At 43.8% G+C, this 21,658-nt stretch overlaps 1 protein-coding gene across 1 annotated transcript; it reads right to left on the reverse strand.

The window, feature by feature from the left end:
• Positions 1-328: 328 nt before the first annotated feature.
• On the reverse strand, positions 329-10,146 carry LOC138249701 (lamina-associated polypeptide 2, isoforms alpha/zeta-like). Its single transcript, XM_069203691.1, has 3 exons — positions 10,037-10,146; positions 2,900-5,732; positions 329-1,546 (listed from the first exon to the last, which is right to left on the reverse strand). Exon 2 carries the CDS (start codon positions 5,544-5,546, stop codon positions 4,392-4,394), a length of 1,155 nt encoding a protein of 384 aa, XP_069059792.1. The 5' UTR covers positions 5,547-5,732; positions 10,037-10,146; the 3' UTR covers positions 329-1,546; positions 2,900-4,391.
• Between the last annotated feature and the right edge of the window lie 11,512 nt (positions 10,147-21,658).

Below are 21,658 nucleotides of genomic sequence, written 5' to 3' on the forward strand. Positions count from 1 at the left end.
TGCACTCTTAGTGAACTTCATGTTCAAAAGGTCACTTGGAGACCTTAAGTGAAGTTTGGCTGTACTTTCCCGCATTTTACTTTAGACGCTTGTCTCTAAGCACCATAATGAAGGCTGCACAAGCAACAGGACCCCCAAGTAGGGAATTGACAGGTAAAGCACACATTTTTTTGTTATGAGATGGCAGCTGTATTGCACAGTGAGATTTCAGTTCAAGTGTGGTGGTATCCCAGGACTTACTTCAAAGCTAAAGAGACTCCAGGCAGGCTCCGAATGGGCATGGCTTAGGGGCGATTTACCACAACAAAAAAAACACTAGAGCCGATAGAAAAGTCACAATCCAAGTTTAATCTTTCTGGTGGGGAAACCATGTAATGTATTGATATATACATTTGTCAATTCAACAGTACAAATTTTGGAAACCAATTTATCAAAAAGTGAAACTGGGAAAAGAAAAGAAAAAAAAACACAATGAAATGTATTCAACGAATGGTCTGATAAAATATAAAGCTGCTCCAATACAGCTGCCATTCTGCAACAACAGCTGGCTCATCTTGGTCTTAAGAGATAAAAACACCCGACTCTATAACGGGAAGGAAAAGCACTAATTTGATAATTTACCTGGGGACAGGTGTTCTATGCACCTCCAAGATGCAACATCAATTTAGCTAGACTAGGTTAGGCCGCCAGGCTAACGGAGGAGAAAATCTGCAACAAAAAAAAACTCCTCAAGCTGTTTTTCATGACTTCAAAAATATATATATATATTTTTTTTTAGGATGAGCACACAATGCACAGAACCATAACCTCAGAAAATGTAAGGTCTGCTGCCAGATGTGCTGGATATACTGATAGGTACAATACCACAAACCATCCAATCAGAGAAACGAGGATAAGTGCAATCCAACCTTTCCCCTGCATAAATACCCAAGGATACGTTGTCTCATCAAGCTCAAGAGTACAAATGACAAACCCATCCGCCTACCACTTTCAAGCAAAGGCACTTGACCATCAGTGAAGACACCTCTAGCTCAGTTCATTCCAGATTGCACGTTGGTGCAGGACAGCAGTTCCTCAGAAAACGATTTCAGTTTCCAAGCAAGAGATACATTTTTCCTTAAAATTCACGATGCCCTCTTGCTTAAATACGTTATTTTGCCAAGTACATTGTGCTCATTTCTTTTAGATGCATTCTGCCCCCTTGGGTTGGTGCCTCACAGTTGGTTTGCTTAGAAGCTTGCAGGTAGTTAACGATGGTTTCGGGCTGGGTAGGTGTAGATAATCGAACCAGTAAGCATGCCAGAATGCTTCACTTTTCCGTCTGACTGCCCACAAGACGTTTGCAGTGTAGTGATGTGCATATACTTATCATCCGGCTGTTATTGTGAAGATGAACAGTGTCTGACAAGAGGGCAAAACCGCATGGAGTCTCACTTAACGCTGCTAATGTCGCCAATCCTTAGGCCGGACCAGTGACAGCAAATGGGTGGACTGACACTTGGTTACAGCTTGCATATGTTCACTCATTTGTTTATCCATCTTCGTGCTGCAGAATATAAAAAAAAAAAAAAAAAATAAACAAGGGCAATAGAGGCGTGCTAAACGTGCAATCGCATGTGATGTGAAATACAAGACAGGAATGACAAGAATACTGATTTTAATAACATTTAGTGGACGGCAGCACTAATTATACGTCACTTCACGTACGACTTTTAGTAGGCTCATATATCCTGGCAGTATGGCTTTCACTTCACCACGTGCTTTGACTTGTTTTGTTTCACGTGGTCTGTGAATCATTGCTAAGGTCTTATACGGTTCCTATAGTGCATGGGTACTCACAAACTTTTTCTCGGGGCCAAAATTGCAGTATGGTTTGCGGCCGAGGGCCGCACTGAAGTGACGGGGGGGGCAAGGGAGCTTAGAGGGGGTGGGGCTTAGAGGGGGGAACAACCACCCCGCCCCCTTTTTCAAAACAATGCTAAACAATGCTGTATTTTGAATCCAGGTACAACTACAAACCTACAAAGGGGACATTTCTCAATGGGTTTTGCTACTTGCTTATCTTCTCCGTACAAATAAACAGTTACAAAATGGCCGTATCTTTTCCAGCCAGTCGTGGCCTATAGCACAGTGACACGATGTAAGTAAGGCAGTGCGTTTTCTCTGTCTTTGGCCTGACTCTTGGTGTTTACACATGCTTCCTGCTCTCGTCTGAAATCTGCCGGCAGGCCCCCTCCTCGTCAAAACAGAGGAATCATGTAGAGAAAGAATCCCTATCTCTTCCACACTCTATAGAGGTCATTCCTGCATTTAATAATTCCGTTTCATTGAACAATTCAATTGTTATCCTCCAGTGTGGAAAATTGATCGGCATAGACGTATATCTTCCTTATCCTCTTGAGGTAGTGTATGCGGACACAACCTTGCCTCTTTTATTCATATTTGCCCGGTACCTGAATATCGCACTAATTGAGGCAACGGAACAGCAGAGATTAGGCTTATTTTCAGAACAGAATTAATTAACTTAAAGGAATTTCAAACTTTAAAAACTGTCTTGAGTTAGTGCTTTGGATGCAACTTGTGAGAGGACTTCACCTCAACAATAGAATTATTCGGCATACTGGAAGGGAAGGCACTCCAACGCCATATCATAATGGCCGCCCTACGTAAACAGAGGAGGGCCGCGGTAGCATGCGCAAGGAAGCCACTGTTGTGCATGCTCCCGCAGCCCTCTTCTATGTTTACATACTACGGCCATTATGATATGGCGTTTGTTGCGCGTCTCGCGGGCCGCCAAGCTAGGTCCGTGGGGCCGCTGGCGGCCCGCGGGCCGTACTTTGAGTACCGTTGCTATAGTGAGTTCATACAAGAGCACTACTGAAACAAAGGGCGACCTTACCTGCAGTTATCTCGCTTTCTCTTCACCAAACATCGTTCACGCAAGTTTCCGAGTAACTGAAGGACCGTCAGACAGCTACCGTGCAGAGGAACAAAGAAGCATCCACAGCCTCCCAGCATGTCACAGGACTTTATTTCTTCCAAGAAGATGTACACCTTGTAAAAGACAACCGCTGCTTGATCACAGAGCATGGTTAGTGTTACCACCAACAGTTGGTGAGGACTTCTAGAGTCTGCTGCAAGAATGAAGGCTGCAAATTAACAAGTCCCACGTGGAATTATAATACTAGCATCAACTAAGGGGCGCTCCCACAGTGACTGTACAACTTAAATGGCAAGCATACTGGCGAACAACACACGTCTAGGAAGTGTCTGCAGGGACAAGGGCAGCAAACGCAGACTGGAAACAAAACCTGTGTGAATGTAAGTCGCACCATCCACTCCTCCCTGACCATTGTGTCTTAAAAACGGTTCATGAAGCCAGTTTGAAAAGGGTCCCCGATTCAAAAGAGAGGCAGACAGGAACTTAATAAAAAGGCCATGCTACGCCTGAACAATTTACACCCACCAGAAATCAAGTTAAAAAAAAAATTATAAAAATATCTACATAACAGAACAAGTATTTGGAGAGCATTATCCAAATAGCTGTACATCAGAAGCAAGTGTATTCCTTAGACAAGAAGTCACATTGTCCACATCATTGAAATGGAAGAGGGCAACAAATCGCCAAAAGGAACGCACCTAATGTCTTTCACTAAAGAACTCAACTGAAGCGAATATGAAATTTACTTTCATTTAGTCTTCAGCTGTCAAGCTCAACGGGAACAATGGAAGATAACATATTTAAAAAAATAAAAAAAACACAAGGGGAAATTACTTCACAAGCATTCACCCACAAAATAAGAACTTAAAGGTACACGTTGTGCTATCGCCCCTCACTTCGGACACCTCAAGGCTACAGATAACCAGTTCTTCGCAGTGAACAAGAGCAGAGCATCGTGGGGCCCTGGTGCAAACTATCACACAAATAGAGCAATGAATGCCTCGCCATTTGCTCAAATGGAAGCGCCTTAAATGTATGGTGTAGCGGTCCCTGAAGATTTGAGAGAAGAGACTGGTTCTAGGTCACCAATAAATACGCCAAAAGGGCTCTTCTGCTTTGCTTCATGTTTTTACATTTTGTGGGTTGCACTTGAGGATAGATCTGTAAAACAAGGGACAAAACGCCCCATAAGGCGGAGCAATTACATTTTTATTCCAGCTAGTAGGCAAGAAAACGAAACTCCACTCCAGGAGAGTAGGGGGTCACTCCATAAGCAGCAAAGATAGAAGTGTGTATGTGAAGGAGAGGGGGTTGCAATGATGTCTGAGGAATACCAAAGAAGAATTCAGAAGCCTGGGGATTCATTAGTGAAGTGGAACCACTAGTGAAAAGAGAAAGCAAAATGAGGATGATGGGGTCTCTCAAAACTGAAGGGGCTAAGCTTGGTGCATTACTCCTGTGCGGGCTGATTTTTGCGCTTCCTCTTACGGTTGAGAGCAGATGCAGCTGGGCTCGCTGCACCCACTTTTGCATTTGTTACTTTAGTGGCTGGGGTCACGGCAGGGGTTTTCACTGCAGTGACTGCACTTGGTGCTTTTACTGCAGAGGCTGGAGTTGAACTGGGGGATTTTGCTGCAGCAGCAGCCTGTTTTGAACCAGGAGACTTTGCCGCAGCAGCTTTTAATGCAGCAGGGGACTTGCTTCGGTTCTTTATTAACTCTTCTATGGAAGGACAGAACAGGTTGACACCATCAAAGGGCTGATCTACTAGCAAAGTTTGAAAGGGATACTGGAAGTTTGTAATCCTAAGCCACGCTCTGCGCCTGAGGACAATGCCAGCAGCCATTACCCTAGCGGCCACATCCGCCTGGTCTTTAGCAATCTCAATGCTAGCATCTGCTGCGGCCAGTGCTTCTTTCTGTAGCTCAAGCGCTCTGGTCTTCGCATCCTCAGGGAGACTTTCCACAGCATCCGAAACCTGAGTCCAGAGGTGCTTGTTATAGCGCGCCAATACCAAGGCTAAATTGGCTTGCCTAAGGCTCAGGCCTCCAGAGTGGTAAGTTCTTTTCCCAATTGAATCCAAGACTTTTGATTCACTGTCTGAGAGTGGAAAGTCTACTGCGCTGGAAGTCTGTCCCCGGCTTGCTGCTTTCACAACAGCTGAATCAGCTGGAGGGTGAGAGAAGCAGTGGATGGAAGACTCTTTTGGGACTCTGTACTTGCGATCCATTGCCTTGTGGACTGGTGTGGCTGATGCAGGCTTCTCCCAGATAGCCTGGCATTGCTTCACAATAGCCTCGTCCAGAGGCAGAAGTACCCTGTCGGTAGGTGTGGCTAAACGTGCTAGCTTTGGTTTTACTGGTTCAAAGGGTGCAGCATTCAAGTCAAGGGCCTTGGCTGCATTGGCAACTACCTTATGAAAATTGGCAGCCCATGATAACTCTCCTGACTCTGCCTGATGCTCTGTGTGCGCGAGGGACCCATTAGGGGCTGAACTTAGTTTACCTTTAACCGACTCGTAAATCGTTTTCACATATCCGGACAAAACCTCAAGACCAAGCTCTTCATCACTCTCAGAAGCGGAAGAAAACCCAGACTCTGCCATGACAGGGACCTGCTGAGCAGACTCTATAGTCCTCACCAAATGTTAGCCACAAAAAGGAACTCGGTTGTCTCAGTTCCACCCTTACACTGAGGTCAGTCGGGGGGATAGAGTGAAGGCAGGGACGCAGGTGCCTGTAGGTCTTCACGGTGAACCTCTTGCTTGTTTAAAGGTCCCGCAGAGGAATTCCTAGACAAAAAGAAAGGCAGTAGTCAGAATCTACAAGTGATATATGTATGAAAAAAAATGAAGCAATGCAGAACAAACACTCGACCCAGTAGAATTCCGCAGCATTTTATATGTTCAATTAGGTTCTAAAAGTATTAGTTATCAAACATTCCTACACCTAAAACGACTAACGCAATTAGATAGGTTTAATAATCCAATCGCCAGAAAACCTTGTCTTCAAAAAGAGGTGCCACATGGGTGTGGGAATTTTGCACCCTGGTTGTCATGTCAGCATCACATCAATGGTGCTGTACATGTATGGTACTGCACACATTAAAATAAGTTAAGTACAACCTTGCTGAGCCCATTCTCACACACATTGCAATAAACATGCGTTTGCAGAACACTACTCGGAGCATTGTACAGCCAGTAAAATCAGAAACCATGCACCTCACCCAACATGCCACCCAGAGGCCAAACCATAAACACTACCCCTTCAACCTGGCATTCCTGAAGGCGTCAAGAAACCAGAAGCTCGGGTGACTGTTCCACGACCTCACCAGGGGTATGGTGCCCTTAAATAATCCACCGAACCACACACATAGCAATTTAGGCCTTGCAATAGCTATGGAAAGCTCTATAAATACCAACACAATACAATCGATCTGATTACGGCCTGAACATTTTGAAATCTACGTACAACTGTTTCCATTGATGCGTGAATTGTATTGTGCAATCATCACTCGCAAGTACGTGTGACACGGCAAATAGCGGTGAAATGTTCTAAGTAAACTATGGGTTTTTATTACTTCATGTATCTTCATCGTAGAGAGTGCAAACCGTCTACAAATCTTAGAACTGAATGGTTTGATTTCCCATAAGCTTATTCAGCCTGGTGTCTCAATAATTCACTATTTCCTCACCTCTCCGCCTCCAACTCCCTCCCCTTCTGTCACTGCACAACATTTTCCAATCAGTTGTAGAACCGGTGACACGTGGTAAATTATCCAAGACCTGTACGGCCTCAGTTGACCTGGTTAAGTTTTTTTTAAAGCAAATTCTCTAGTCAACATGTTTATAAAAAAGGGAAACGGTAGGCTTGTACTAGGTGGGGATAGCCTTACGGTCATCGGTAGGGATCATTAATCATTATTCAAATTGCAGCCTCAAACAATATACCTTTGCATGACAGCCTCTCCTGGTACAATGTGACCACAAGTGGTAGTTACAGAAAGACTTGAATGGCAAGTACGGGAGATGACGTTTGTTTATATGGTGAACCTTCCAGTCTGAAAATGGTATTAGGTACAGCGCAGCTGGAAGTGGATTGGTCACTGTATTGGTGTATTTTAGTGTTCCATTTCCTCAATCACCGAATGCGGACACAACGCAGTTGGCTGTACAACAATTAGTAATGAATACAGGTCAGTGAATAAGGAGAAGAAATGTATGTACTAGACTTCGGCTGTTTTTTTTTTTGGGGGGGGGGGGGGGGGGAGAGGGGGGTTAGTGTGAGGGACAATGCGGTTCCAGCATCAGGGAGGGGTGTGGGGGCCACTGCTAGTGTGTTGGTATCTGTGTTCGGTGAGGACAAAGGAAATAAACTGTACGAGTCTTTATAGAGTACCCGACGTGGTGTGTATTGTCTGTCCTCTGCAGTCGGTTTGTATTAGTACACATGGACACAAGTTATAGGTTGACGTAATACACGTCACTCAAAGTAGTGAATATCTATCATGGGCTGCTTTTGATAAGTCAAACTTTTAGTCAAAAAGAAAATGTTCTCAAATATCGCTAAAAACATGCTCGCCATGGAGTTTGTAGATGACCTGTTCACAACCTGCAGTACGGAAGTAGTACCAACTGCAACCACCATCGACGCAGCGTGCAGATGTTGGATGTGGCTAACAATCTGCCTACAATACACCTGTCAGATCACTCAGGTCACGTAATATCCCACGATGCATGACTGATGTACTGATGGCACCACTGGATATTGTTAGTTATGTCCACACTCAGTTCTAGCATTCACCCAATCGAAATGCGAAAGCAGGTGTAGCCCGAATAGTTTGTGAGGTGTTCAGTGCAAATCATATAAGATCATAAATACAAGAATCCCAGCTGAGCTTCCATTGCGTATTTGTCTTCAGTGTATTCTTGGCCGAGCGCTGTTTGCCAACAGGTTCTGGCGGCAGATAAGACTGGGTCAGAGAAGAAGCAGGGAAAGAAGCAGCACTGGCAAGGGTTGGTCGGTGGCGAAGAAGAAATAAGCAATCAGAAGAAATACTGGCAATGCGTTAAGCAAGACGGTCAAGGGGTGGGAGGAAAGAAGCAGCGTGATGCAAAGAATAAAGAGAAAAACAGTATCCACATCACGAGCAGCGGAAGGACAGTCATAAATGAAGCAAGGATGTGCCACCCGAACGAAAAAGGACTGGGGTGCACACAAACTGGTCAATAAGGGGGCAGCAAGCAAGCCAACGAATGGTAAGCAATGGACGGGCTCCAACCCCCTTGAGTGAACAAAAATCGCTTGCGATAGCAGAAGCGCACAGTATTGCCAAAGGGCTTCAAGTGGAGTTCCACCAGATGGCATCAGCTTTCAAAAATATAACTAGTAGGTCGTCAGTACCACATTTCTGGGATTATGGTATGGTAGTACCAACCACTCAGGTTACGGAACAGCTGTATGCACACACAGATATGGCTAAGCAGAGTCCATGTATACAGTGTGGAGCACGATTCTGAACCTCGTTTAGAACACCACACTTCCCTCATAGGCTGCGCAAAAGTTGCACTTACATCGGGGTTAATTCAAATTAGCCCCAAGAAGAGTTCCACTTGTAAAAGCAAGTGTGTTCAAGAAGGGAATAGCCAGGAAATGTGTTCTCAAACAGAATACAAAACCAAAGAATCACAACTGCTGATCAATAAGCAGCGGCAAAGCCGTCAGCTCTCACCTTTGGGACCTACTGAATTTGACTATAGTTTTAGCAATCGGCAGAGCATTTGTAATGCTGAGGTGCAGCAAAGAATTAAAGCATGGTTGTCCACCCTCATCATAACTGAAGCCAGCTTCCGACCCACTGTTAGACTGCTGAACTGGCTAGGTCGAGCGGTAGTAACAACCGATCCTCAGATGTTTCCGCAACACAGCAATCAATGCTCGTCCGCCTTAACTGTATTGTTTATGTTGGGAATTTTGTCAGATTAGAATAGACTAGTATGCCAACAAACCCCAATCAGGTGCAAGGCTCCCAATCTTTGAAGCCAAAAATAGCTTTATTTTAGGTGCCTCGCCTGAAATTCCCCCGCTTCAACAGAAGTCAATGGAAAAATATATTCTACCGATTGTTTTACCAGAATCTCTCTTCTGAAGTACTGGCATGTTAGGCATAAACAAACAAAAACAAAAAGGTGAAAGCCCACACCACCTAAAAGGTGGGAATGCATAAAAGCGTCAAGTCCCACCAAACCAAGACTCAATTACCACACAGTACAGAAGATATTGTCAGTAACATCTTCCGTTAAAATGGGACCAGCCAAAGAGAAAAGACCAGCAGCACTGAAATCGCAATAAAAAACACGGGAAAGCCAATGCCATCCAAGTGCACATCAGGTAACACAAAGGAACGAGTGGCCGCTCATAGTATCTACGAGGGCTGGTTCTGCTCAAAACTTGAAGAAAACGTTCAGTCAAATCCTGGAAAAATGCAAATACAGACAGCATGTAAGCAGGTTTGAAAAGCAGACTGTCCACGATGGCAACCTCGCACCCTGGAAAACTATGACATCGGAAACTGTACAAAAGGTTTGAAAAATAAACTACCCAGAGCATCCATGACAAGGTTTCAAAACGGGAGAGGGGGTGGGTGATTTTGAAAGAAAAAAATGAAACCGGGGGCAGCGTGTCCTCGCTGACTTCTACAGGAGCAGAGGTGGATTTAGAGGGGGTTGGGTGGAATAACGCCGGGCCTGGCTCCCCGTCAGACCCGGGCCTGGCTCCCCGTCAGACCCGGGCCTGCTGGCACCCAAGGCGCTGCGGTGAAGGCGCCAGGCTCACCGGGGAGGGAGGGCAGGCCCGGCGCTGAACCCAGGACAACGAAGAGCAGAGCCCGGGCCCGCGCGTGAATAACACATCCAGACCTCGGGAGGGGCCTGCAGAGGATCCCCGGGTCCTCCCGGCCCCCCTTGAGGAAGAAAGCCCCCCACGCCCCGACGGCTGATAACCCGCGCTCTGAGGGAGGCAACGGGAGAACTCCCGGCCGGAGGGTGTGACGCGACATACCGCCGCCTCTGGGACCCGCTCCCTCCCCGGCCCTCACCTCACACCCGGCTCCACGTGCACCGTGCCCGCTCCCAAATCCACCGGGGGCCGAGACACTCAGACCAGACCGGAAGAACGACACCGGAAGTGCGGCCGAGAGACATTCACTGATATCAAAGACGGACTAAAGGCAGGAGAGGCTGCGCGGCGGCCATTTCTGAATGGCGTCAGGTCCCTTGAACTGACGGAGAAGTGACGTCAACAGCCGGGCCTTGCTGTATTCATCCTTAGATTATGAGGCACGAATGATAATATTGTTAAATACACTGCATGTGGACTTCGACGAGCTGGGAGCTCTAAGCGCTACACTCCCCGCACTGGCACCCAACAAGAAGACCGGTAGCCCGACCCTTGGAAAGAGCGCTGCAGATTGGGCTAGATCACGCACAATTGGGCTATGTTTTTTCTAGATGTGCAGGAAAAAATGGTTAGTGCTGGTTGCACCCTGCAAGAATGAGAAAAGGTATAAAGTTTGCAAGAGCAGAAATTCTCCGCGTACCACTTCTGTAAAATGGTCCAGACACAAATATCCAGCTACTCCCCCATCTACTGCCCGCCACTGCCCCATCTTCCTTAACGTAGCAAAATTGGGCTCCTTTGGGCTACTTTGTCGTTGGCTTTGGGCTAGAGAATGCTCTAAAAATCTGGCAACAAAATCTGAGATGATCTACACAACTGGGTGACCTCAGCATCCCAGCCCAGTAACCTGGAGTGGATGTGTGCAGGGGTTTATGAGTGATCCTTGTATGCTTGTATCATACGTGCCAACATTTCAAGAGAGGAAAGTGGAAGTTTAAAAAACCACATACTCAGGAGAATGTGTTTCCCCCATTGACTTCTTTTCAACGAGAGGCAATTTCAGGCGGCAGACAGCCAAAATAGAGACATTTTTGGCTTTAAAAAAATCACACGTCTCCCACCTGAATTGGGTTTATTGGCATGTATGGCTGTAGTCGGAAAAATGCTTCAGTATCAAACCTCCCAACTTAAAAACTTATTTCACCATGTGCTGAGGGGGATAGGCCTCAGAGGGAGCATGGCCTCATTCCTAGAGATACCTAAGAGGGACTCTGCTCCTCACCGAGATCCCAACCCCATGCACACAAAAAACCTTACAAAAAGACACATAGCGTTGCTGAGGTTGTCGCCAATGTCCTCAGGTGTTTTCACACCCCTTAATGGGCATGCGCTGCTCAAAACTTAGAAAGACCAGCTGGAAAGCCACTTTGTGCAGTACCTTCCGACTCACTTTCTCTGCCATCATGTGATTTCGTCACCTCACTGTGTGAAGGGAGACAAAATCGTATGACACACGGCGGCACCATGTGAGTTGTCAGGTCTCCGTATGTACATGCTGCCAAGTTTTCAGTTTGATAAGAAGTGACATTTCCATGTATTCAATATCTGACCTTTCAATTGCTTATGTGTGACACCTTGAGTGGCACTTTATCACAAGTCAAGTAATGCACCTGAAGTTCTCATCAATGTCACAGTCCTACCTACCTTTTTAACCTGATCTTTCTAGAATCATTTCAGCAGTGACAGTTGAGGACAGGGTCAAATATCTGTTGATCTACGTAGGCAACAGTGCTACCCTCATAATTTCAGAATGACACATCATCTATGCTGTCTATGTAGCACTCCTACTGATGCTGGGCTGTAACCTCTAGGGTGCAGAGTTAGCAGGACAGGTCCACTGTCCTTATCAGGCAAGCATCTCCATTCTACCTTCCCTACAGATCAGTGCTCAACCACCGTTGAGTTTTCTCCGTAGTCAAGACTGCTATACGTTTAGACCAAAATGATGAACACCCCTCAGTCCTGGCAGAGAAACATGAAAACCATAGGATGTCTTAGAGAGAACAATGCCAATGGAACAGCCATCAAGTATTGATTGTCACACAGACATCTCCTATCTGATTTGAACATGCAAAATGCCTATATTTACAAGCAAAACATAACTTACTTTACATTCAATCATAACCTGTCAGTGAGAGACTCACTGCTCCACACAAGAAACACAGATAAACTGTGTAGATTGTGAGTACTCCGCGCTCACTGCACCTCCCACACCTGGTGACCCTGGCACAGAGAGAAGCCAGAGGAATAAAGTATACCATCAGCAGCTAATAATAATAAACTGCTCACCGTTCAACAAGCTTTTATCTTGAGCACTGCAATGTAACTACAGATTCAGAAAGCATTTTACGAAATCTAGTGCATAATCTTTTTGAAACTTATTTGATAGAACACATCAAGACTATTTGTTGTTTTAAAATGTTTGTGTATCGCTTTTGATATAAGATTAATTTCATTTTTTTTCATTACAAGGACAGTGCCCTCTGGACTTGTGGTGAGAGCTAGGATGTTAATAGCTGTCTGAAAGCTAAATGTCATGGAAAACACAACCAGAACTTGCATTTGTGCCAGCAGCATTGTTCCCCATAGGACCTTTCGGTTTTTTTTCATTCCAACAGTGGAACCAACCTCAGATTGGCAAAGTTGGCTAAAATGTCTGGTCCACCATGTGACTCATGAAATACTGCCCTCTGCTAGACCTCCAACAGACAGGCACATCTCTGCCAAAGTGTCGCTGGAGCTTTACCCCATCTATCCCAGGAAGCCCCAGTGGAGGCACCAGCTCTACCACCATGCCAGAGATGTCACCAGCTCTGCTACTCAGACCTGAACCATAGTACATTTCGCAGCTCTGCCAAGCGTACCCTCGGACAATCGCTAGATGCGATGGGCTGGGCAGGACAGAAGCTCAGAGCCATCAGCTCTGCCAGTTATTCCAGGGCAGTTACCAACATCTTCCACATAGGTTACCTTTGTGCCGGCTGCCTGATCTCAAGAAAGCTCACCCACACCTGCTGTCTCTTAATTTGAAATGCCAGTCAGTTTTAACACTCTTGATAAGAGCTAACACATTTACTTGGACTGTGTGTTAGTTTAGTTCTCTTTTGAAAGTACGTGGGGACAGTATCCCTGACTATTTACACTGGTTCAAAAAAGAACAATCTTTGCAGAGGCATTAGTACAATATTTAGTGCCTATGTGAGAAAAGAATGAAGAAGATAGATTTTGCTGTAGCATTTAACAAGGAAAGAAGTTTGCACTAAGGAAAAAATGGTGAAAAAACATTAGAAAACCATATGCAGCATATTGTGTGTAATGTTTGCATTGGTGCACATGCTTTTTGCAAGATTCGTAACTACAGAAAAAATATAAGTGATGCAAATAGATGTCATGTTGTCTTTGCACTGGTGTAAAGTTAGCACAATATAGCCCTTGATCACCTCAAAAGAACCCCCTGGTCGGTTAAATACCAACCTTATGTGTAATGGTGACATCAGTCATAGCTCTGTAAATTATGCGTTGGGGTAAATTAAATCATACAGACTGTAGCGGAAGTAAAGATCGCGATTCAGAAAGCACTGGTGAAAGCTGCTGTCGGCATGCAAGGAATGCAATATTAATTTGAATGTAAAATATAAGCAAAGTTGTCCCAGACACGGATTACCTCAAGGGGCTGCACTTGCCCACAGTCCAAGCTACAGTTAGTTGTGCAGGCTCGGCTGTCACTGCTCTCAGATCAGTCATCTGACCTGGAGGAAAGAGGACTGAGCATAATACTGAGCACCTCCGACTTCTCAGGTCAGGTGCAGCTGGTTCTCACCTGGGCTCCGGCCGGACCGGGGTCCTGCAGGGCACGCCCCCAGAGCTGGATCTTCGAGTGATGTTGCATGCTGCTTATGAGCCACTGGAATTATCATGTTTCTAGGGTCAACTGACACCAGCCTGTCTGTTCATAGAGGGAGACATTGTTTAAAACCATGCCTTTACCACGAATATACCTTTACCACGCATGCCTTTACCACGAATATACCTTTACCACGCATGCCTGTACTATGAATATACCTTTACCACGAATATACCTTTACCACGCATGCTTTTAATACAAATATACCTTTACCACACATGCCTTTACATCAAATTTTGTTTTAAAGGCATGAATGGTAAAGGTTTTGCAGGTAAGTATTAATTAAGTGGTTTAAGCATATTTTAGGTTTTATGGTGGATATAGGTTTTGGGTGGTAAGGACATTTTTAGGCTTTAGGGTGAGTCTGGGATTTTGGTTGGTAAGGGCTTTTTAGGTTTTAGGGTGGGTATGGGTTTTGGGGTGGTAAGGACATTTTTAGGATTTAGGGTGGGTTTGGGTTCTGGGGTAATAGGGCATTTCTAGGTTATAGGGTGGGTATGGGTTTTGGGGTGGTAAGGGGTTTTAAGGTTTTAGGGGGGGTATGGGTTTTGGGGTGGTAAGGGGTGTTTAGGTTGGGAATGGGTTTTTAGGTGGTAAGGGATTTTTTAAGATGGGTAGGGTTTGTGGTTGGCAAGGTGTGTGTATATATATATATATATATATATATTTGAATAATATATACACAAACATACATACACACATATCTATCTATCTATCTATCTATCTATCTATCTATCTATCTATCTATCTATCTATATGGGTTATACTTACCACTTTTCTTTTTACCACGCATATGTCTTTAACAACCATGCGTTTACCATGACATTTTCATGGTAAAGGCATTTGCGTGGTAATGAAACATGCATTGTAATTACCACATTGTAAAGGAATGCATGTTTCAGTCATACAACTGTACAGAAAAGAGTCAAATGCCCATGACAACTGCTTGTGCCATGTGCCACAATCATAGCGAGAGGCCAGAGTAAAAATTGTAGCACATGTAACAAACCTTGCTCAGAGGCGGTTTCCATGACAACCACCATCACCTTTTCTCGCTGCCCGGTGTACAGTGCTGGAAGGCACAAAAATTATAGTCAAATTAGCGCTGGCAGTGCACATGCTGCACTTAGAGCAAAGCACCTCGACTAATACAGAGGAGCTATAAATGCGTGACAATTCATTTTCAGGGTGGCAATGTGGGTAAACACTTTCAAATGCATTGCACTAACCTGTGATGCATGGCACTTGGCAGGGCTGTATATAGGATTTGAGTGGAGTCAGATGAATCACGGGAAGACCAGTCAGGAGAGAGTTACAATGTCAATTCTATATAGCACAAGTGATTAAACAAGAGTTTTGGGATCTTGCTCTGGAATGAAGCAGCAAATTCCTCAGAAAAGATGCAATTGAAAGTGGGTATTTCTGCCCCTGGTATTGATTTCTGAGTGTAAAGTGAGCCTTTTGTCTAAGATGACCTTTAGGCAGTGCGCACTGTTGATAACAGTAGCTTTGCTGTTAAGGATGTTGAAAGTGCCCATCCAGGATTGTACTAGTAGTGGTGATTTCAATTAGGAGAAATTCAGTTTTTGATGGGCTCAGTTGTATTTGCGGAGAAGTCACACAGTCTTGAACTGTATCGAGTGTATTGGCAAGGTGCAAGTTATCACTTGGAAAGGAGCCTTTTAAGTACAGTTGGGTGTTACCCAGATACTGACGATGAAAGATCCCTGAGGGCCTGATTCACAAAGGTAAACTTACACCCCTGTGTAAGTTTTTGTTTGTTTTGGAATGAACAAAACTGTCTTTTAATAGTAAGTTTATGAGTGTGGGGATGGAGAACTCCTCACATAAACCGATAAATCATGCCTATCTTTTTATTTGCAGAATTCTCTGCCTCGACTTTGGCGTCTCTACACATTGAAACTTACTATTAAAATACAGTTCTGTGAATCCAAAACAATCATAAATTTACACAAAAGTGTACCTTAACCTTTGTTTCTTAGTAGGACTCTCAGGGCTTCAAAACAATGGTCGAATAAGGAGTGGGCTAAGAAAGGTCCCCATGGTACCCCATTAGCTAAGGCCATCAGTGTTGAGAAGCATGCGTAACCTGCCCATGTGGTATGATTTAATACATTTGAGGCCCATGCCACAAATGTCCATCAGTTTTTTGAACGTTTCAAGGAACATACAGTGATCCACTGTATCAAAGACCACAGATAAACTGAGACGAATCAAGAGCTGCCTGAATTCTGGACACAAAGTGCATCAACAACCACCAGGAGCAGTGCTGTTTCGGTGTTGCAACCTTGACTGAAGCCAGACTGGTGCTCATTTTGGAGGTTGTTGTGCAGGATGTGTTGGGTAAGTTGGCTACATATCTTTTAGTGATTTTTGCATTGAAAGAGAGCTTGGAGACAAGATAAAAATTATTGAGATTGTTCACTTCTGCAGAAAGGATTTTGAGGAGTGGGAGACCTGTCCGATCGTGAGGCAGTCTGGAACCACCCCCTGGCTGAGCAAGAGATTCACTAGTCATGTCCCGTTTTGGGACGCATACGTGTGTAAAGGTCTTTGCCAGCGTTACCAGAAATCGAATGTTGTGTCATGCGTAGCAACATTCACATTAGCAGCAGGCTCACAATTTTGTTTTTAACTACTGCTGTGTTATTCTCTGAAGTACTCAATAAACATAAATTTTAGGGGGGCATGTTTTCTCTAAGTAGATTTGCTGTGATACGAGACTTCACTGTTGCTCTTCTCTCTGGCTGTAAAACTGTCAGAAAGTAGCTTGGTCTCTGTTTAGTGTCAGAGCATCAGCACTGCATTGAATACAGCCGGAAAACAGGCCATGACGGGAGAAGAGAGGTTGACGGGAGTATGAAGATATCTACCATCAATGATGAACAACAGACGTCTAGTGCTGTGCCTCTGCAGATGTTTGGGCCTGAACTGAGGTCCATGTTCTACTGTCCAACTCAGACTCTGGGGGTGTCACCACCCTCCAGCCTAAATGATGATGATAATCTAGGGCCTAGTTGTAGTCGCTGGATTAATGACTTACATATATTGTGGTGCACTGGGCATTGAGAATGAACAATGCCTCATTGTCTCCTGATGTATTGTGTTGGCCCAGACACCTGTGATGTGATTTTACAATTTGAAGAGGAGACTAGTCTCAGGAATAATGAGGTTTAAGATGGGGATTTGTTTCAAGAAAAGGATGCAATCAAATCTGCAGTAGAAGTTTTGTAATTCTATTTATATAGCTATTATTACCCCTGATGAGGCGCCAAAGTGCTTTTCAGTGAGTAGCACGCTACTCTGGAACCCAAAAGAATTATTGGTGGATTACTACAGGGGAATATGAGTACAGTATTTGTATTAGCAAAGGGCAGTATAATTTAATTTGAGCGGAGTCTGTTAGTTGGATTGAATAGAATATTAGAGGGATAGAGGAGGGAAGAATGCAGAAATGTTAATTGGAAGATCATAATAGCAAGATGAGGGTTGGGATGAGTAAAGGAGGGATGGAAGAGAGAAGAGTCTGTAGAAACGGACTGGGGAGATCATATTAGTAAAGTGGGGTTTGGGATGAGTTCAAGGGGAAATAAATGAGGGAGAATTTAGTAGGGTTGTTTGGAAGATCATAGTAGTAAACTGAGGTGTGTGGTGAGCCAAGAGAGGCAGAGGAGAGAAGAGTCTAGGAGGGTTATTTTGGAGATCATAGTAGTAGAATGAGTTTGGGATGAGCCAGAGAGTGGAGATGGAGGATAGATTGATAGAGGTATAGGGTGATGGTGAGACAGAGTGAAGGTTTTGAGAGAGTATTTTTTTTCCCTCTTATACAGAAGGACTAAAGTGGCAAATATATAGATACATAATTACATACTAAGGGGATATATGTGTAATTAATATAATGTACTGTGATTTAATTGTATCATATAAACACAGACTTTTAAGAGTTGCAGTATTTTAATTTAATTTATTTGTGTAGTTATAACAATATTTTATCGTTCCTCAATATTTCAATAGTAAAATGCTTGTAGATAAATAGTTAAGGTAATATTTTCCTATTGTAATAGATAAAAAAAAAACAGAGACTCTTAAGCATCTAATCAAACAACCTATATAGAAACTATGCAACGACCTAAGAACATGTGAAGGGTAGAATAATATACACACACACACACACACACACATATATATATATATATATATATATATATACATATATATATATATTCATTCATCTACACATCCATGTATTATATATTATTCCACCTCGTGCCTCCCCCCCCCTGACATTTCCCAGTCTCTTTATCTCAGTCTTGCAAGTTCCTTTTTTAATCTCCTTCCTTTCTTCCTCACTGGTTTCCTATATTTTATCATTTTATTCTTCTCCTTTTTCTGACCTTCTTCCTCTTCTTTTGGGTCGGAGACGGAATATAAAAAAACACAAGTCCCCAAAAATGAGTGCCGTTTCCTGCCACCAGCAAAAATGAAGCTCTGGCTAGAGGTTTCTGCATGTGCGTTACAGGCATTGTAAATATTGAACTAAAAGTATGGAAATAGGCTGTACCAACATGACCAGATTGATGCGGTGTGTTCCTAATCTGCTGTTTACCACGTGACCCATGTCATTGCTGCATGCACTAGTAATGTTCTAAATAATGACCCATGAAGCTCATTGCCCCCTTCCAAGTCAGCATCACCCAACCCCAACCATCCCCCCAGACGTGGTGATGATAATCTCTATTCCTTCCTAGTGGAACTTGGTCCAGAGGTCCGCGTCCTCAAGGATGTTCTCAATGGTGCTATGGGGTGAAGAGGTGTCGTTCATCCACAAAGCCACACCTCAGGGGGGCCCAGTGTCAGCCACTGATGAGTAAGGTTGTGGAGGATCCGTCAATGGCAGATGTGTTGTCAGGATTACTAACTGCTGAAGGTGTAAGGGAGGGATTTCCATGTCATGGTTGGCAATAAGGTTTTATACGCAGGCCACTTCGCTTGGTAACTTTCCATGTTGTATTGGTTCTTTTGCTGTCGCTCTATATTGTTCACCGTATTAGTGTTCCTCACCTTTGTTGTTTTGTTTCTGTTTTCAGTTCCCTGACCATTTCACCTCTTACTTGCCTTCCGATTATAATTTTGTTTTGTTTGCTGCCTGAACATTGATTTGCCTCTGGATTACAATTTAGTATTGGTTGCTGTTTGCCTTCTCCCTTCCTCCCTGAATTCCAGGTTTGCTTTCAACCTGGAGTTCCACTGTTTATGGTACTGGCTTCATCTTACTTGGGTTAGGATCAGTCCAGGCCCCCTTTTTGAAGCTGGTAAGCATTCCCAACAATATCTTCTTTTCTAAATCAATTGCAATGTTTTTCAATCATAGTGAAACTATGTTTTTCATACCTTGAGTGTATTCTTGGCACTCACATTTGAAAACGCTCTTGTGAATCCCGTGAAGTCAGAGAGACATATGGTGGGATGAGATCACAACACTCCAAATATCTCTTCTCTCACTCCCTCTTCCCTTCTCCTCCCCTCTAGTGTTTAATTCTGCTATTCGTGCTCACTGACGCATAGGCAAAGCTACATTCTGGGAAGAGGGACAGATTGGCTTCAGACATCTGACAGGGTGTTTAACAATGGATTAGACGCATTCAGATTGCATACTCCCTTCCGAAAGAAATCATTGACTATGAACGCTTGCTGTTCCCTACAGCTTCATAACAGCCTGATGAATCATTTGACCCGAATGTTAGGGGGCTGGAAGAATGCGTTCAGCACCGCTTTTAGATTCTTGAGAGTGCCTTTTTGGTTTGCATCACCTGCCCCTAGTTTTCAGAGATTAATGTTTGTTTGAACAGAAATATATTACTTTCTTTCAGGATTATTAGAATAAAGAGACTGACAGCTGAATATACCAAGTGTACATTTGCAAAAGAAAACAGTGTGATATACTAAGGCCATGAAGTAAAAACTACTGGAATCAACCCTAAAAGTAACTTATGGAAACTGTCAAGAATACGCCAGTACCTAAAAAAAAAAAAAGATGATGTTAGATCCTTTTGGGGTCTTGCTGAATTCTGTTCCAAGTGTGTTGGATTTTGGAGTTAAAACATACCACATTCAGTAATTGTAGAAAAAGGAGAAGCAAATTGAGTGGTCACTTTAAGAAACTGATATAATATTTGGGTTGAGCGACTACTACCCACCTCAATAAACAATCACAGTGTCACAGTGAATCCTCAATGTCACTAAATTAAACTGAGCTCAACTCTTGTAATCGCTATGGCACAGAGCAGACAAGCTTAACTTACAGCGATGTGTAAAGTATTCATGCAGTACCATAACAGTATAAAGTCAAAAATGTAAAACAATAGAAAACCCAAAATTAAGTAGTAAAATAGAGAAAAATGTATATAAACACAAAACACCAAAATGACGAAAATCCAATAAGGGAAACTGGAAGGATTACTTTTTAAATGTTTTAAGTAGAAATAGTGTCAAAATGCACAAAGCCCCAACAATGGTCAAAGGTCCCAGAAAACCGCAATTTGAAGATGACCGTGATGAAGAGTGGGTCAGATACAGAAACCAGCTTCATCCTGGTCAAAGATGTTATCTTCTGATTTAGTCCTGTAAGTCCCAATCCACCACAGTGGTACACTTCTAACAGACCCTGTACCACAGGACAGGCGCTTAGAGATGCTTAGAGACTCAGGATATCAGGCCCAGGCCAACAGCAGGGTCCAGTCTAGGTTTGGTAGTCACTGGTCAGCTGGGTACTGGACGAAAGGCCTTTTGTAGCTCGTGGTATACTTGTAACTTGAACAGGAGGTAAGCCTTATGACCCTTGGAGTCCACATCTTTGTCTTGGGTACAAGAGGAAGCTAGTCCAGTCCTTCAGGAGTCCTATCAGGCCACAGACAGCAGGTCCAGTCCTTTTCTGATCTTAGGCAGGTCCAGGAAGTTTTCCGAAGTCGGAGCCTCAAGATGCTACATTTATGCTAGGTATGTGCTATTGAGTGAGGTGACTCCTGGCGCCTCCCTAACCAACAGTGGAACAGTTCCCATCAAACCCTACCAATTTTGGCCATTTTTAAGATGGCGAAAGACTTCGGTCACATTAAACGTCAGCTCTGGGAGCTGCTGTGTGTGGGGAGTGTTTATAAGGGTCTTTTTGTAAATGTACCAAATGTTTCCGTAGCTCTGCCGGCAGGGCATATACTCCTGTTGCTACATATAATTTGGTAATTGCCTGAGGGGATAGGTTTTTGCAATATAAACACCCAAAATAAAGTTAGCCCATTGTGTTACTGTAGGAGGCTGGACTGGCTTGTAGTGAGTACCAAGGGGTACTTGCACCTTGCACCAGGCCCAGTTATCCCTTATTAGTGTATAGGGTGTCTAGCAGTTTAGGCTGATAGATAATGGTAGCTTAGCAGAGCAGCTTAGGCTGAACTAGGAGACGAGTGAAGCTCCTACAGTACCACTTAGTGTCATATGCACAATATCATAGGAAAACACAATACACAGTTATACTAAAAATAAAGGTACTTTAGTTTTATGACAATATGCCAAAGTATCTCAGAGTGTACCCTCAGTGAGAGGATAGGAAATATACACAAGATATATATACACAATACCAAAAATATGCAGTATAGTCTTAGAAAACAGTGCAAACAATGTATAGTTACAATAGGATGCAATGGGGACACATAGGGATAGGGGCAACACAAACCATATACTCCAAAAGTGGAATGCGAACCACGAATGGACCCCAAACCTATGTGACCTTGTAGAGGGTCGCTGGGACTATTAGAAAATAGTGAGGGTTAGAAAAATAGCCCC

This window comes from Pleurodeles waltl, chromosome 8, assembly GCF_031143425.1.
Source record: "Pleurodeles waltl isolate 20211129_DDA chromosome 8, aPleWal1.hap1.20221129, whole genome shotgun sequence".
Taxonomy (NCBI): Eukaryota; Metazoa; Chordata; class Amphibia; order Caudata; family Salamandridae; genus Pleurodeles; species Pleurodeles waltl.